Source organism: Spinacia oleracea, chromosome 1 (assembly GCF_020520425.1).
Source record: "Spinacia oleracea cultivar Varoflay chromosome 1, BTI_SOV_V1, whole genome shotgun sequence".
Lineage (NCBI taxonomy): Eukaryota > Viridiplantae > Streptophyta > Magnoliopsida > Caryophyllales > Amaranthaceae > Spinacia > Spinacia oleracea.
This window is the reverse complement of record NC_079487.1, coordinates 93,247,281-93,260,623: the sequence shown is the minus strand read 5'-3', so window position 1 is coordinate 93,260,623 and position 13,343 is coordinate 93,247,281. Positions and strand designations below refer to the sequence as shown.

General features: G+C 36.0%; 1 protein-coding gene across 1 annotated transcript; it reads left to right on the top strand.

Annotated features, from left to right (window-relative positions):
* Nucleotides 1–6,137: 6,137 nt before the first annotated feature.
* Nucleotides 6,138–8,383, top strand: LOC110806064 (GDSL esterase/lipase 7). Its single transcript, XM_022011700.2, has 5 exons — nucleotides 6,138–6,441; nucleotides 6,656–6,771; nucleotides 7,137–7,370; nucleotides 7,470–7,725; nucleotides 7,975–8,383. The coding sequence occupies exons 1-5, from the start codon at nucleotides 6,210–6,212 to the stop codon at nucleotides 8,226–8,228; spliced, it is 1,092 nt and encodes a 363-aa protein (XP_021867392.1). The 5' UTR covers nucleotides 6,138–6,209; the 3' UTR covers nucleotides 8,229–8,383.
* Nucleotides 8,384–13,343: the final 4,960 nt, after the last annotated feature.

The following is a 13,343-nucleotide window of genomic DNA, read 5'->3' as shown; positions in this document are numbered from 1 at the left end:
CATTTAGATGAATTCTTTTCGTGCTATGGACCTTCAAATATTGATGTTGTTTTAGATGATGAGGATCTTGCAATTTACTTGGTATGTTCATTACCACCATCTTATAAACATTTTCGTTAAACTATCTTGTATGGTAGAGATGACTTGAGTATTGATGATGTTAGAGATGCTTTGACCCAAAGGGACTTAATTGATAATCAATTAATTTCTAAATCATCAAATAACTCCAATGATGGATTGTTTGTGAGGGGTAGAAATCATGAGAAGACTTCTACTAGTAGTGGTGGTAATGAGGGAAAGAATAGGGGTCGGTCCAAGTCAAAGAAACCGAATCCTAACCGTAACAAGTCTTGCAATTACTGTCACATTAAAGGCCACAGTAAGTCGGAATGTTGGAATTGGCAAAAGAAATAATCGGGAGGTGATGGTAAGTCCGGAAAGGGCAAAGAACCTCATGCTACCGCCGAGGCAAGCTATGTAGATACCGATAGTGAAAATGGTGCATTGGTTGCCACTCATGGAAGAATCAAGGGTAAGGATGAATGGATTTTGGATTCGGGTTGCTCGTTTCATATGACCCCCAACAAGGATATCTTTAGCTCCAATGAGGAGTATAATGGAGGTAATGTCACCATGGGAAACAATGCAACGTGCAAGGTGATTGGAACTGGGACGGTAGCCATCAATATGTTTGATGGTATTGTGAGAACCTTAACTAAAGTTCGTCATGTTCCGGAGCTAAAGAAGAAATTGATCTCTGTTGGCACTCTTGACACTAACGGTTGTAAGTGTATAGCGGAAGGTGGAGTAATGAAGGTTGTGAAAGGTGCTCTTGTGTTGATGAAGGGTGCCAAAATGGGTAGCTTCGTCATGTTCCGGAGCTAAAGAAGAAATTGATCTCTGTTGGCACTCTTGACACTAACGGTTGTAAGTGTATAGCGGAAGGTGGAGTAATGAAGGTTGTGAAAGGTGCTCTTGTGTTGATGAAGGGTGCCAAAATGGGTAGCTTGTACTCATTGCAAGGATCCACCATGGTAGGCTCGGCAAATGTTTCCATGGGTACTATGAGTGATAGTGAAACCAAGTTATGGCATTTGAGACTTGTCCATATGGGGGAGCATGGTATGTCGGAGCTCAGCAAGCAAGGTTGTTTTGGAAGCTTGGAAGCCTTGGCTTTTGTGAGCATTGTGTGTTTGGCAAACACAAGAGGGTTACCTTCAAACCCACCGTACACAACACCAAAGGGATACTTGAATACATCCATTTGGATTTGTGGGATCCCTCTAGAGTTCCTTCGATTGGTGGTTGTAATTATTTGCTCACTATTATTGATGACTTCTCTAGGAAGGTTTGGGTGTTCTTTATAAAGCATAAAGATGGTGTCTTTGATGTGTTCTATGATTGGAAGACCATGATTAAGGGATTGTGATTTCAGTGGGTTGAAAATTGAAAAAATACACAAATTAGATGGTGAATTAATATCGAGTGTTAAATAGGGAGATGAGGTGGAAGAGAGTATATGAATTAAATGGCTGATGAATTGATGTTGAATAAGGAAGATGAATTGGTGTGTTAAACTTGTAAAATAATTCGTATAACAAACAACAAAAGAAAAAATAAAATAAAAATAAAAATTAGTGGGATGACACATGTCATCAAATAATCTACGGTCTTCCTTTATATAGACTAGGTTTAGAATTCATGTTTCTTTCTTCTCCAATTTCATGTCTCTTCACCACCAAAAATAATTCATTCAACTTCACCTCCAATAAATTTCATGACAATTTATCTTTTAATTTTTCTATTAATTTAAAGTAACGTAGAAGTTTATTTTTCTCTCTTTATTGTCTTTTTAGTTAACACGAGCGAAATACAATTTCTCTTTTTAATAATTTAAAAAATTAAACTTACATTTAAACCTAACAAAGACTATACATGCCACGGTGTCAATTCTCGTTAAACTTATAGGTTCCAAAGATATTGCAATAATTATGGTTATTTTTTTAATTAGTACTATTGATATAAACTTGCTAGACCAATTTCCAATTATTAGACAAATTTGCCTTTTCACAATATTTCTATTGCGAATTGGAAATTTCGAAGAAGCCATGAGTCACGAGGCCCACTCACTAATTAATTTCCTCCAGTTTTAGGGATCTGACTACAAATTATAATAAACTGCTGTTCCTACCAAAAAATAATAAACTACCTGCTTGCACGATTCACGCTTAATTAAAAATAATTGCAATTTTTGGACAGACCTACATCGATATCTACCGAATCACACTCATGTTTTGGGACTTGGTCGACATTATTTTTTAACTCTAGAGTTAATTCGAATTCGGGGAGAGTTCTGACTTCTGAGTAAATAAATTTTAGTCCTTTTTTAATTGATGTTGTGGGGATCCGCGTGGTCCTACCTAACAAGTTCAGCCTCAATCACCACTGAATCAACAAATAATTGGTACTTGATCGACATTGTAAATTGTAATCCAACCACTCTCTCCTACCATGCTTCACAAACGGGTCGTTTGATCCGTATTCGAGCCGGATTTATTCGGAAATGTCAAATATGAGTAAGGAAATTTTGGGTCAGGTCCATTTTGATACTGTTAATTTTTGTTTGAGGATTCTGCGCTCAACTACTGTTTCAGGTGGGGTCGGATCAGGTCGGGCCTATAGTCTGTTGAAAATTAACTTATTATGGAAACTAATTCATTTCAACTATATGTCATCAGTCAAGTCCATTCATGTAAGGTCAATTTGGTCGTATCCATTTCGGGTCATTATTTTTTGGGTACGGGTCCTTTGCAGGTCGAGCCCATTTCAGGTCATCTTTTTTGGAGTTTGTGTCGGGTCATTCTGGTCGGTCTATATTTCCAAGTCTACTCCTATTCCATGCTTATGACCTCACTTCCTCTTTTATTCCAAATTCTATTTACTCGTTTTTTATTTTTGGAAAATTATTAATGGTAGCCTTATACAATTTTACTTTCTTAATGGTAGCAAAAAAAAAAATCTTATTATCATAGGTAGCCTCATATTTATATTTATTATCAATAATGACATTAATCTAACCATGGTTAAAATGGTTAGCTTTTATTTATTTATTGTTGCCCATTTAAGCCATAAATGTACTTTGTATTACATTAAAATTTATTTCTCGATCTTATGGTTAACCATGCACCCAGTGCTTTCTTTCACATTCCACTACAAGACATTGTACTATTAATGACGGGAAATCCCGTCGCGAAAGGCCAATAATTGTTGATTAACGACGGGATTTTCTGTCGCGAACCCGTCATAAAAGGGGGCCGTCGTTAATAGAAAATCCCGTCGTAAACCCGTTATAAACCCGTCGTAAAAGACATTTGCGACGGTAATTCCCGTCATTGTTTGGTTGTTAGCCCCGTCGCAAAAGGCTTTTGCGACGAGATTTTTGACCCGTCATAATTAAGTTGTCGTAAAAGATACAAATTCTTGTAGTGTTCATCTCCATTGTCAGTGGTTCAGCTCTGCCTTCCCCATTGACCCAATGAACTTCCAGCATATTTTTTTCAAAGACTGTCTCATCAATGTTGGTAGAAACCTCTGTAGTGGCTCTACCCCTCAGTATGCTACTCCGTAATATCTACCGTTATCCGCTTTCTAACTCATCCATGAGTTGTTTATACATAACTAGTTTTTACCCCGTGCGATGCACGAGTTTCTTAATTTAAAAATTCGGGTGCATCATTTATGTCATTTAAAGTAGGATACGTAAATTTTGAAAAATAAAATGTGAAACATTTGGAGTATAATGAAATTAAATTTAGAATGTGAAATGAATAAAAGTATTTTTGAAATAAAATGAATATCTAAGTAATTAAGGAGGAGAATTGGAAAGAATGATTATAAAGGATGAATTAACAAAAAAATAAAAAAATATAAAAGAGATGACATGTGGCATCATTACATGCAAACATTATGTTTTAAAATATTAGAACAGATTAGATATATCTCTCTATAGCTATTAATCATTTACTTGTCTTTTGGATTAGCGCCTAATGTTTGAGCTTTGTTTAATATTAGGCTTTTGGCTTAGGTTAACTAAAAATACATAGCAAATTATATGGAGCAACGAAGCCCAACTGTGACTCGCAGCTCATGCTTTATAATTCCTCTGTTCTTTTATAAATGACACGATTATTTAGGCACGTTTGTCAATACATGATTTCAAACGTTAATATTTTCCATTATGGATAAGAAAAAATTATAAAAGTTGATTTTAAAAACTATTTATTAAGACAAATCTAATAAGATCCCACACAACTAAGTTTTGTCTTATGTATAAATCTCAAAAGAAAGTTAAAAGAGCTTGTGTGAATAGTGTCAAAATCCAATTGTATCATGTAAATAGAAACGGAGGAAGTATAATTTTTGGGTTTTAATTACCTTCTTCAATTCCTTAAGGCTCCGTTTGGTAAGGTGTAAAACGTTTTCATTGTAAAACGATTTTTCAAGGGAAAACACAATTCCAAACTAGTTTTCCTTTGTTTGGTAACTTAAAGGAAAAGGGAGAAGATGGTGAAAATTGAGGGGAAGAAAGGAGAGGAGGTAAGGAGGAAAAGTGGTTTCCCTCCCTTTCAAATGGAAAAGGGTTTTCCACCTTTGAGAGAGTAATGGAAAATTGTTTTACATTCCGTACTCAACCAAACAACGTAATATGATTAAAAATGGGAAAATCGTTTTCCATGAAAGCGTTTTACGCCCTACCAAACGGAGCCTAAATGGGTAATTTTCGATGCAATAGGGCAGTAGCTAGTATACACGAGATTTGAGAGATGAGTAGTCTTGAATTTTCTAAGTAATTTGATGGTGTAATTAGTCTAAAAGGTTCAAGAAATGGATTAGAGAAGCAGAGGGAGGAAGAGAAGGAGAGACCAGAAAAGGGACGAAGAAGGAGACAAATTTTGGGGATTTTTTTTTATATTAATTTATGGGTGTTATTGTAATTGAACCATCTTTTAGTTTACCATGGTTAGTTTTTAATGTCATTGTTGATAATAAATACAAATACAAGGCTACTAATGATAATACACACAAATATAAGGCTACTAATGATAATAATTTTATTTTGGCTACCATTGAAAAAGTACAATTGTATAGAGTCATAATTGAGAAATTCCCTTTATTTTTCATGATTTCAGAGAAATAAGTTCAAATAATATACCCTAAACCCTAAGTAGAACAATCCTTTAATGTTTACCTTTTTAAAAGTATTTAAAGGTATAAATCTTTTAGTTTTAACAGATTTGTTGTCTGTATGTACGTATATAGTACAATTAAAATTATTTTCTTCCTCGTCTATCTAGAAATAACATTAGTTATAATTCGTATGATACTATCAATTGTACGATGAATATTCTTCATTGATGTCTATTTTTGTTTTGTATGAAATTACAAATTGTACGTACTAATTTCTTCTTTGTCAACCGTCATTGTGTAACCTTCAGTTATTTTTATTAGCTAATGCTTCAAGAGAAATTTGATTATAGTTTAATTCTTGTTGATCATAAGTAGAATTGTAAGCTCGTATTCTTCTATTATTAATAACAATTGGTTGGACAATACTCGATCAACACAATTACAAAATCCGAAATCAATGCTGGAATAATTAAACAACTAGGATATGCATGACACGTACATACTTCACATGCAATAATGCATTCATCAAATTTAAAGTAAATTTGACCACGAAAGCGCTCATAATAAAAAAATATTCAGTCCATAATTTTATTAAACGGGGTTATTGGAACTATGGAGATAAAAAGTAATCCGTATGTGAAATAAATTTAGTTGAGAGGAAATAAGGTGACTAATTAATATCTCTGGTGATAGTCGGATAGACCGCAATGCAAGATTCGAAAAGATAAGGTCAAACCAAGATAAAATACCAAGTAGTAAGTACATTTCTCTGTCACTATCATTCATGATTCATGAATGATCGCACAGTATATTTAAATGAACATAAATTAAATGAATAATATTATGCTCGTGCTTAATAACATTATTAATATAAAATTTGGTAATAATGGGAACATGCATGTGATTTGATAGATCCAATTAAGCTATAAATATGAATGACCTATATCCAAGTAATTCACACATCAACTCTTCAGTCTTCACCCTCTTTCCTTTGGTACGTAGCTTCATACAATAAATATAAAATGCTTCCATTATTTGTTTCGTTGTTGGCTTTCTCCCCTTTGTTCACAAAACAATGTAGCTCTGAGCCACTCGCTCCAGCCTTGTATGTGTTTGGAGATTCATTAACTGATCATGGGAATAACAACTTTTATTCCTGGGTTGCCAGGGCTAATTACCCTCCTTATGGTAACAATTTTCCTAATGGCATCACCGGAAGATTCACCGACGGCAAAACTTTTGCAGATATTACTGGTATATATTTTGTTTATATCTCGGTTAATACTTTTTTTATTTTTGGTGCAAATGAGCCACAAGGGCGGAGATGAGAATCGATCTCATGATCACCTGAAACCTGAATGGAAATTCTAACCAACTGAGTTATCCATCAGTCTCTCGATTAATACATTTATAACTGTACGTAATATCTGTCTATAATTAATTTGTTGTATTACTTGTATATATGCAGCTGAATTTCTAGGATTGCGATTCCCCCGAGCTTATCGTAAACCCGCTAGGTCAACAACAGGATACACTTATGCATCAGCAGGCTGTGGGATACTGCCAGAAACTGGCACCGGTTTGGTATATATACTTTGCCACTATTCATTTACTAATTTTGACTTGAATCTTTTTACCAATGTATAATAATCAAATATTATTACGTAAAATATCGTTTGGCCAAATATTGGTATTGGAACCCAAACCAATCTACTTTAAGAAAGAATAGATTTTTATTTTGAGGAAATAAAAATATATATAAAATTGGTACGGCCCTTGATCTAATCAAAGTTGAATCAGAGTACAATTTCCTTAAAATCTTAATCAATTGATGTCCAATATATGCAAATCAAGTTACATGACCAGTGAAGCTTATTACAACCGGATTTAATCATTCTGAATGAATAGTTGATTATATTTGTTAATTTGTTTTAATAAAATATTGGCAGAGTTGCTTGAGTATGGATGGACAAATGGTTCTGTTGAACCAAACAATAACCAAAGAGTTAGTCCCTTTATTCGAAACCCCAGCGCAACTTTCTGAATACTTGGCCAACTCCATATTCATCGTCTGGGGCGGCAGCAATGATTACCTCCTTAACTACTTTACTGATCCAAACCCGGTGTTAAATCCTGAACAATTCGCTCTACACCTTATTAACAGCTTATCGGAGAAACTAACGGTAACTCGAGCTCTTTACTAAGCTACTTTATAAGTCAACTCTTTGAAGTTTTTTTTTATATTTTATTTACTCAGTTTAAAATATGTTTTTATATGACAGACACTATATGAATTGGGAGCCAGAAAGTTAGTGGTGTTGGAGGTGGGACCCCTTGGGTGTCTTCCAGTTTATCGCAAAAGCGGTAATCATAATGCGACTTGGTGTGACAAAGAAAAAAATGAAATGGCAGCAATGTTCAACAATCTACTTGGTCCTGTCGTACAAAATATGGCTTCCTCCTACCCAGATTCTTACTTCACTCTCGGCAAACTTTATGATCTTACAAATGATGTATTCCAAAATCCTGCAAATTACGGTATGTCAAATGATTTGATATGCCAATTCGTATATAAAATGTGTAGTACATGTTTCCTCCTATCCGTTTTCAAATGTATGTACGATATATATTGACTTTAAACCTTATACAATATATATGTAGGTATAACAAATTAATATTAATTAGTTATTCATGTTGCAGATCGAATTGTTTAGTCATCTACCATGCATCATCCGTTTTTAAATATACACATATCATATTGACTTTAAACATTGTTCATATATGCAGGTATGACCAATGTTAGCCACTCATGTTGCATAACAGGAGAATTGTTGAAGAATCTACCATGCTTCGCAAATTTGCGTCCATGTGAAAAGCCAGAAGAATACCTATTTTGGGATGGTGCTCATCCTACTGAAGCTAGCCACAGAATCTTGGCCACTCCATGCTTCAATGGTTCCGGTGTTTGTGTCCCTAACAATATCGAACAACTTGTTCAAAAGAAAATTACTATTTCTACATCTCTACATAGTTCAGCATAGTTTCAGCCGATCAAAACAACAATAAGACGATAGCAGCAATGTTAGTTTACTTACACAAAAAGATCTTGAATAAAGGATAAGTATTTGCATTACAAAATTTCTTGAACGATCTATTTAAACGTGTAATAACAGTATACAAGCTCTTCTAGATACCATGCCAAAGTTGAAACAACTTTGCATACAATGTACTTGTTCAAAACTTAGTATTGAATCGAGTAACAAACAGAAATACAATTGGACCACTGCAGTATAAACTATAAACTCAACTGCAGAGAGCTAGGAAATATATTGAGAGAGAGTTTTCTACAGTACAAGCTAAAGCTCAGAATTAATTAATTACAAGAGGGGAAGCATTTCTATATATACTAGCACTATATATATGTTGCTGTCATAACCAATCAGATAGCTCCAATAATCTAACAACCAATCAGAGAGCATAAACAAGTATGATGTAGGAATGCCAGCTTGGCATAAGTGTAACTGAATTCAGTTACAGGAGAAAGCTAGGATCTTGTTTGAGCAAGTCCATATTTGCAATGTTGTTGCTGCTTGCTCTTATCTTCTTAGCTTGCTCAGTCATGATATCCAACACCTCCCCTCAAGCTAGGGGTTGCAGGAGAAATCCTACCTTGGACAAAATCTCTTTGTACTGAGGAGAAGGAATTGAAGAGCTTTAGTGAACACATATGCCAACTGAGAATGAGTAGCCAAGTAGGTGAGTTGCAATAAGCCTTCAAGCACTTTATCTCTGGTGAAATGGCAATCAAATTCTATGTGTTTTGTTGGCTAATGAAACACAAGATTCTTTGCAATTTAAATAGCACACCAATTTCTTCAAGAAGTCTAACAAGCCAGACCTCTGAAGCAGCTGCGGCCATGGTCTTGTATTCTGCTTTAGAGGAACTTCGAGAGACATTTCCTTGTTTCTTGGACTTCCATGAGACAAGAGAATTACCAAAGAGTAGAACATAGACAATTATAGACTTCCTAGTGTTAGGATATGCTGCCCAATCACTGTCTGAGAAGGCTTGAAGAGTCTGAAGCTTTCAGTAATATGCCTTGACCTGCAGTGCTTGCCACATATCTAAGGATATGCTTCAAGGTTATTAGACACTAATCCTCAATACCTAAGTGATTTGAGATTACTCGTTTGAGAACTGGTTACTTTGACGTTGTCAAACGTCGCACCGTAAAAGGAGACTATAACGGAAACACTCGGGTAATCACCTATCAAACGAAGTCTAACCTCAAGATCACAAGATTGGGATTGTCCTCTCATAAATCAGGATGAGATGCTGAAAGTTTTACAAGGCCACTCGGAGAGCTAGAAACTGAAAAATGCATGGTCGTGCTCAGATGAATCATAGGCTATGATTATCTTTTTATTTAATCAGTTGAACTCTGAAACCGAGAAATGCCTTTGGACATAATAAGGATGACTACTCTTACCTTATGTTCATGAGAAAGCATCAAGCGACAAAGGAATTAGGCAATGCACACTTGTTCCTAAGGACAAGTGGGAGACTGAAGGAAATAATGCCCTTGGTCCAAGTATGCATTCAATGCTAAGTCTAATAAATGCGGTTCAGTATTAATTAAAAAAGTTAATAATCCAGTAAGATCAAGTGAGATTTATGCCTAGCTAGAGGCCACTTCAGTTCAAGTGGAATTAATAATATTAATCCACAACTTACTCTTGACTGAACCCGTAGGGTCACACAAATAGTACGTGACCGGATCAAGTATTTAAGTGAATTAAATACTCTATTTATGAACATTCGGAAACGACGGATCTCGGTTCCAGTTGGAGCTGAAATTGTCAAAAGGCAAAATATAGAATGCTCCGGAAATGATGATATTGCCGGAAACGGAAATATGGATCATGACGGAAATATAAATATTATCCAAGTCGTAGATGTTGCCGGAAACGGAAACATGGTACGTATCGGAAAATATTATCGGAAATAGAAATATTGTCGGAATCGGAAATATTGCTGGAGACGAAAATATTACCAAAATCGGAAATATTGTCGGAATCGGAAATAAATTTCGAAAACAGAAATATTAAATATTTGTTCGAATCGGAAATAAATTCCGGAATTGGAAATAAATTCCGGAATCGAAAATATTAAATATTTGTTCGAATCGGAAATGAATTCTGGAATGGGAAAACGAATCGGAAGCGCGACGTACGAACGATCGACGAACGAACTTGCGAGACGCAAGGCCCAGCGCCCAGCAAGCCCCCGCGCGGAAGCAGGAAGGCAAAGGGGCTGGAGCAAAGCAGGCCGAGCAAAGCAGCGCCCAAATGGGCCGCGTGCTTGCTGTCAGCGCCCTTGGTCCAACCGAGCAAGCAGCATCGCCACGCGTGGGCTTGCGTGCTGCTGGGCCGCGGGCTGTGCGTGCTACACGACCAAGCCTTGGCCGGTTAGGATTACTTCGTTGTCTAGTAATCGTGTTTTCCTAATTCTACTCAAATTGGATATTTTAGTTAAATCTGAAATACTTAGTTATTTGATTAAACCTAAAATTCTAATGATATTATTTAACTAGAATCCTAATGATAGTTATTCGATTCCTAGTAAAATTCAAACTCCGTTATTTCCACCCTATAAATATTTGGTTGATAATCACAATTTATAATGCAATTCAATATACTATTCTACATTATTAGATTCAAGAGAGAATTTAATACTTGCCTAATATTATAATAAGTTTCCCGAGTGCACAAAAAACCTTAGATAATATTCTAGTTAATTGAATCTGAGGCGGATCTGAACGTGCTGCGGACTATCTACGGAGGGGCGACATTTGGAGTCCTAAACTTGTCCTTGTTCGGTTCTGGAGCAGCTAGGGAAGGCACGCATCACATTGTATGTATACTAATTATGCTAGTTGACTATGTGGCAATTAATTTGGATTCCTGTCTTTATGGTTTTTTCGCATGAATTATATTGTTATATTATTCATAGCCTAATAATATTTATATTCTACAAGGTATGCGGCGACGACTAGCTTGATTAAGAATAGTATGTGGCTAAGCTTGGTTGTTTCGATTGTGGATCATGATGCTTTGTGGTTCTATTTGTATCCGAGCTAGATTTCTGTCTCAATATAACTTTGTTTGATTGTTTGCTCGAGAGTTGGGTTGGTCTTTGAAGGAAATAATGCCCTTGGTCCAAGTATGCATTCAATGATAAGTCTAATAAATGCGGTTCAGTATTAATTAACAAGTTAATAATTCAGTGAGATCAAGTGAGCTGAATGCCTAGCTAGAGGCCTCTTCAGTTCAAGTGGAATTAATGATATTAATCCACAGCTTACTCTTGACTGAACCCGTAGGGTCACACAAATAGTACGTAAACGGATCAAGTATTTAATGGCATTAAATACTCCAACTATGGATATTCGGAATCGACGGATCTTGGTTTCAGTGGGAGCTGAGATCGTCACAGGCAAGAAATGAATACTCCGGAAACGATGATATTGCCGGAAACGGAAATATGGATCGTATCGGAAATATAAATATTATCCAAGTCGTAGATGTTGCCGGAAACGGAAACATGGTACGTATCGGAAAATATTATCGGAAATAGAAATATTGCCGGAATCGGAAATATTGCCGGAAACGGAAATATTCTCTGAATCGGAAATATTATCGGAATCGGAAAATAATTCCGGAAACGGAAATATTAAATATTTGTTCGAAACGGAAATTAATTCCGGAATCGAAAATATTAAATATTGTTCGTATCGGAAATAAATTCCGGAATCGGGAATTTAATCGGAAGCGTATCGTACGAATAAGCATCGGACGAGGCCTGCCGGACGAGGGCCCAGCACGAAGCCAGGCCATCGCCCAGCAAGCCAAGCGCGCCACACGAACAGCCAAGGCCACGCCAGGCCCAGCGCAAGGCCAGGCCCAGCAGGCCGTGGCAGCACGCACAGCGCGCGCAGCGCGCGCAGCTGTGAGCAGTGGGCTGCGAGCATTGCTGCAGCTTGCGTGGGCTTGTAGCTCGCGTGGGCCGTGCGGCCGTGTGGGCTGTGCGCGGGCATGGCCTGCACGCTTGCGGGTCATGCTCGCGTAAGTGTTTGTGTTCGCATACGAAACCTAAAACGTGCAGAATTCGTTTAATGATTAAATTCCTAATTCTATTTGATAAATTAATTAAATAAGAGTTTTATTATAATTCTAATTTAATTAATTCGTATCCTAATAGGATTCCAATTCTCTTTCCATACCCCTATAAATATGTGGCCTGGGTTCACAATTTATAACGAGTTATTCAAGTATTCAAAGTGAGTTTTTGAGAAAAAAATTCAGTCACACATCTTGCTCAAAAGTGCCGAAAGTTTATAGTACCTTAGGGGCGATTCTAGTTGGTCAATCTTAAGGCGGATCCGGACGTGCTGTGGACTATCTACGGAGGGACGACACTTGGAGTCCTAAAGACTTGTTCTTGTTCGGTTCGGGCGCAGCTAGGGAAGGCACGCAACAAAGAGTATGTATTTAAATTATGCTATATGATTATGTGTAAATAATATGTATTCCTGCCTTAATGGTTGTTTCCGCATGATTTATGAATTGTCATATGTATCATAACCTAACAGTGGTATCACGAGCCTCTTATTATTTTCATAATCTAAATTGCATGAACATGGTTAAATATTACAAATTTGCAAGAATTAAAAGGGGTGATTAATTTTCGTAATTGTTAATTAATTGCAAATTGCGTTTATTTAATTATACGTACGCAGTTTTTCGGCAGCTTCTTCGTTACTCATCCAAATCGAGTGATTTTTGTGTCAATTCCGCATGTAAAAGGCATTCTAAAATTTTCTGCCGAACCCAGAATTCTCAAATTCGAAGCCTAACTATGACTTTTCGAAGGTTTTAGTTTTTCGAATGCAAAATTTCGTAAATTTAAGATGTTAAATTAAATATTTGCAATTCTTGTTGATAAATCTTGAATTTTTGATTGACCTACTGTATATGTTTAACAAGTTTGAATGCCTAGCCTTGTTAATTATGCAATCTAATTTGTAATTATGATTAATTTGTTGAAAATTAGAATAATTTAGAATTAATTTGATTTTCATAATTAATTATAATTT

Coding starts and splice junctions, on each gene's coding strand:
- LOC110806064 (XM_022011700.2), top strand. CDS start 6,210: ATGCTTCCATTATTTGTTTCGTTGTTGGCTTTCTCCCCTTTGTTCACA. Junction 6,772..7,136: donor CAGAAACTGGCACCGGTTTG/GTATATATACTT, acceptor AAATATTGGCAG/AGTTGCTTGAGTATGGATGG. Junction 7,371..7,469: donor GCTTATCGGAGAAACTAACG/GTAACTCGAGCT, acceptor TTTATATGACAG/ACACTATATGAATTGGGAGC.